The 4,863-nt window shown below is 40.8% G+C and overlaps 1 protein-coding gene across 1 annotated transcript in view; it reads right to left on the bottom strand.

The window, feature by feature from the left end:
• The window catches only part of LOC118420157 (cell wall protein DAN4-like), a 26,782-nt gene that overhangs the window by 5,417 nt on the left and 16,502 nt on the right, over positions 1-4,863 (bottom strand). The window contains exons 2-5 of the mRNA XM_035826867.1: positions 4,457-4,673; positions 3,595-3,977; positions 2,259-2,377; positions 3-451 (exon numbers count right to left, since the gene is read on the bottom strand). Of these exons, the coding sequence (XP_035682760.1) occupies positions 3-451; positions 2,259-2,377; positions 3,595-3,977; positions 4,457-4,673 (1,168 nt within the window). The remainder of the gene's footprint in view (positions 1-2; positions 452-2,258; positions 2,378-3,594; positions 3,978-4,456; positions 4,674-4,863) is intronic.

Below are 4,863 nucleotides of genomic sequence, written 5' to 3'. Positions count from 1 at the left end.
AGACCGTGGTAGGAGGCTCTGTAGTGGAGACCGTGGTAGGAGGCTCTGTAGTCGAGACCGTGGTCGGAGGCTCTGTCGTTGAGAAGGTGGTAGGAGGCTCAGTGGTGGAGACCGTGGTAGGAGGCTTTGTTGTTGAGAATGTGGTAGGAGGCTCAGTGGTGTAGACCGTGGTAGGAGGCTCTGTAGTGGAGACCGTGGTAGGAGGCTCCGTTGTAGAGACCGTGGTTGGTGCTGGTGTCGTTAATTGTGGAATTACTATATTTAGAAAGTTGGCAGACATGTTTTGCCGTATAGCGTCGTAAAGTGCATCTTCCACCTCATCTTGTTGCAGGTTCGCCGTGGTGTTCACGTTGACGCTATAGTTCGCTATAACACTCCCCTCACGAAAGCCAGTCACCGTGACACTATGGTAAGCCTCTGCTATACTACTTCTTTTGAAGTAAAATTCCAGCTGCAAAAGGAATACTTCATTAGAAACGAAGCTTACCTTGTTTGGTAGCATAAGGTAGGTTAATCAATTTCTTTTACGTAACCAGAAATCTAACGGAGAGAGGATACGCCAGACTTTCAACAGCTTATGATCACCGAGTTCTGCGAGGGTGAGTCAGAAAAGACTCATTTTGTAATCGAATGAGTTGAAATTTGGCACATATGTAGAGACATATGTCTTCCTGCGATTGAAATATCTTTTGCTTTTCATTATTTTACGAGTGACTGAGTTGATTTCAAGATGACCACACCCTTGGTATCTAGTCAGAAGAAAAGTGAAATCCCAGTAACGAATAATTAAGAATTTCTCTATAAAAATTTGTGCTATTGTAAAAGACTGAGCCTGCACATGTAAGAAGCTGTATTTCTCTATAAACCACACGCTTATTTTCAACTCTGAAATCTAATCAGTTTTTCTTTTTTCGTTGCTGGTGTAGAGTGATGTATACGCGGTCGTCAGGGTCATGAGATTTGCGGCGTTATGATTAAAAGTTACTTTAGCCTGCTTTTCCATTAACTTAGAGAAATAAAACTTAACACATTTCTTTGCCTTTCAATAATTAATAACTGTGTCAATGTTGTTTCTTTTCGTTAATGGAAAAGTAGTCTTTTAACTAACAACTCTCGAATTTGTGTATATCCCAACTTGCCCTATGTCACAACTTACTCCATTCTAGCAGCTGAAAATGAGGAACCACTAAGGGTTCAGAAATGAAAATTGGCATGCAACATACATGGACATTTGTTATCATACATGTGTAATTTCAAAGTCCTACAGTAATTGTCATTGGGGCAGATTTAGAGGTACTAATTGTCTGACAAGCTTCCAAGGGTGTGGTTATCTTGAAACCAAATCAGTTGCTCATGAAATAATAAAGACCAAATTTTCAATCTCAAGAGGATATACGCCTTTATCTCTGTGCCAAATTTCAACTCATTCGATTGAAAAATGAGCGTGTTACAAAATCACTTGCATTACTTTCTGACTCACCCTCATATATACGTAACGTGACGTTACCAAATTGTTGGATTGTCCATGCCATGACAGAAAGCGGTGCTGTTCATCGGTTTGGAAATCACAGTTCTACCAACATAACACTTGTGAACTCTCCAGTTAACTCTTCAGTTCTCTCAACGCCCCAGTTATTATGGCGATGAGGAAGGTACCTTTATCTATATAAAGAACAATTTTGGTTGTGTCAAAGTACTCTTATACCCAACAAGACACAAGTACAGAAATGGTTGATTTCAAACAGGAAGGAAACAGTTATAATCGAGACAGTTCCATAGTAGTCATGGCAGTCCGAGGTAAGAAACTGTTGCTGTAGAAGGGCTTTGAGACTAGTAATCGAACAGTATAACGATGGTTATTAAACGAAAATCTAGTGTATTTACTGAAAGGCTCTCAATGGAGGGACGAATAGTGTCAGACCACCGGAGCAATGGCCATGAAAGTGGTGATGCAAAAGAAACAGCGCGCAACGTTTCACCTGTAAAGGTGATGTCTCACTGCACCTGGCGCACCGGTGTGGCACTGCGGGGTTCGAAAGATTACTCAACGAATAGAGAACGAATTTTCTTATGTTTTGTGTATCTTGTTACCTTCTAATTAATACTTTTACATATTACGCAATATCTACATTAGAAGAAAATTCACTCTTTATCTCTGAAATTCGTTGAGTCATCTACGAACCCCGAAGTGACGCACCGGTGCCCCAAGTGCAGTGAGTCACCACAGTAGCCCCGTTTCACCAGGGTAAATCTCTTACCCTCTCCTCCAGCATCTCTGCCAGTGCCATGGCTGCCGGTGATGACCGGTTCATCAAGTCGTTAGTGAAGGTGATGTTGTCCATGGTCAGTGTGTAGTCATACCGCGTGGAATCTGATACTGTGGAGAAATGGAGAAATTTTTGTCTTTATTCATCCCTCAAACCACCGTATGGGGTAAAAACTGACCCCGGGTGAATATCAATGTGCGCCATTGTGACAAATCTGGTCAGAAAAAAAATTCCTCCAAGAGTCACCAAAATAATTGTATTTGTACAAAACATTATGCGGTTAGTTTTGACCCCATAATGTAAGATTAGTCGTAAAAAAGCTTCTGTGGTTGATGGGATTTATATACAAATATACATGGTATTCATTTGATCTACTTTGTACTGTTGATCAAAAATTTATCAGTTTAAATTATTTGTGGAATTCTTTAACTTGAAAAAAAGTTGAAATTGACAATCCACTTCATTGTACTAATATCTTATTTCATAGTTATTTCGTTGGTTTTCCTTACTTTTTAGTGCATCTAGTGCTTGGCCCCTTTTCTTTTGTTTGATCTTATTTGTTTAATATGCATGTTATGAAATAATTAAAATTGATTGTTCTGGTCATATGTAGAATGTCAGTTAAGCGAATAAAAAGTCATGTTTTCGACCTTTCTTTAACCTTGATACATCTTCTTCCCAAGCCGTTTTACAAGGGGGAGGAGGTCAAAGGTCTTTCCTTCTTAATAGTTTCTGAACATTCCTTACTCATACCTTACACCGCGAACTTAAAACCACAGCGAACATTTTTCTATTATGTTATTAGACTGCAGTGTATGGTGTTACCGCGAACTTAAATCCACCGCGAAAAGTCCATTTTTCCACTACCGCGAAATTAAATCCCCGCAAACTTAAATGCATTTACAGTATCAGTCCATCTTTTCATAGTCTCTCGTCGCGCCATGTTCCTAAAAGAAACGACTGAAGGCGCCTGTCTCAAGTTCTCCCTCGTGAGCTCAGACTATTCCTTAGAACCGTGCAGAGTGGGATATAGATCTTCTATATACTTTCCTATGGACCATTGGTAAGTACTAGGTCAGACTCGCTTTGTTTACAGGTTTCTGGTCTCCTCTTTGTGTTATTTTTCACACATGATTTGCTTTGTTTTGCTTTGCTTTGCTTTGCTTTGCTTTGTGTGTGTGTGTGTGTGTGTTTGTTTGTGTGTGTGTGTGTGTGTGTGTGTGTGTGTGTGTGTGTGTGTGTGTCTGTGTGTGTGTGTGTGTCTGTGTGTGTGTGTGTGTGTGTGTGTGTCTGTGTGAAATGTAACAAAAACAAGATAACATCTCACCTGATGTGCAGGTATCCCCATCTCCGTCCAGTCCCCTCTTGCACACACATGTTGAAAACTCGCACCTAGCAAAGATGCTGCACCTGTTGTTACAGTCCTCCGGAAGCATCGTCGTTTGCTCTGCTGTTGTTACTAATGTGGTGTAAGCTACCGTTGTAAAAACTGTCTGGTTTTGTTTCGCTGTATTCGTAACCATGGTTGTAACACTCGCCGGTGTTGTATATTTTGCTGTTGTTGACTGGTTTTGTTGCCCTGTAGCCGTAACCATGGTTGTAATACTCCCCGGTGTTGTATATTTTGATGTTGTTGTTTCTACTTGCTCGGGTATCACGTCTGACGTCACGTTCATCCAGAAAAGCTGTTGTCCCAACACGACAGTTGCTCTGTGTAAAGGAATGAAAAAAAATACTGAAACTTGTCTGAACAACAAATTGAGAATCCCTTCCTGAAACCTCTAGATTTGGGGTCATGGCCCTAGCAGACAGAGAGGTTAGTGACCCTTCCCCCTTTCCCTTAATCAATCCAAGGAAATGAAAGCTCCTTCAATGATCAATCTCAGTTACTTCCAACACCCCCTCCCATAATGGTTCATTCTGGTCACAATACTTAATTTAAGGACAGTAGTGTCCTGTTCTAATGCCGAATACTTGAAAACACTGGTAGCGGGTACGAGTAAAATCGACATATTTTTTTTCGGGACCTCGATATTTTTTTCAATTTCTACTACCTTCATTGAGTTACAAATCGACAATCGAGAGACTTGTTACGTTCAGGAAATTCCTCTTCATTTCTTAACTCTTTTCTTATTTCTTCCAAGACATCTTAAGACATACTTAATATTAAAAATAAAAACGCTCCTTACACAAATTGGACAGGTCCCTCCCCTTTCTCGCTCGGTGGGGTCCAGGTCAGTTCGATATCTGATTTTTCAGTTCTATCGGAGTGGGAGGCGGAATCACCATTAGAACAGTTCAGCCTCTTGGTCCCGGTGGGGTGGTTGGAGAAAGATCCAACAGCCTCGGTGGTGCCGACTTTACGAGCTTGGATGAGGAAACCTAGGTATCTACCACCGATTCTCACTGTGAGAAGAATTGCAAATTAGAATGGCGATATCAAATTTATGCGCTGGCATCACGTGTTTGCAATCCTAACGGACCCTCCTTCAGACAGAACAATGCATATCAAAAAGTAACAAAAGAAGCGAACAAAAATCCAAGCCCATTTAACTTACACATTACTTGATGTAAATAGCAACAGTTGCTTTATCAC

Source organism: Branchiostoma floridae, chromosome 7 (genome assembly GCF_000003815.2).
Source record: "Branchiostoma floridae strain S238N-H82 chromosome 7, Bfl_VNyyK, whole genome shotgun sequence".
NCBI lineage: Eukaryota > Metazoa > Chordata > Leptocardii > Amphioxiformes > Branchiostomatidae > Branchiostoma > Branchiostoma floridae.
Note: the sequence above shows the minus strand (reverse complement) of the source record. Positions and strands in the feature narration are given on the sequence as shown.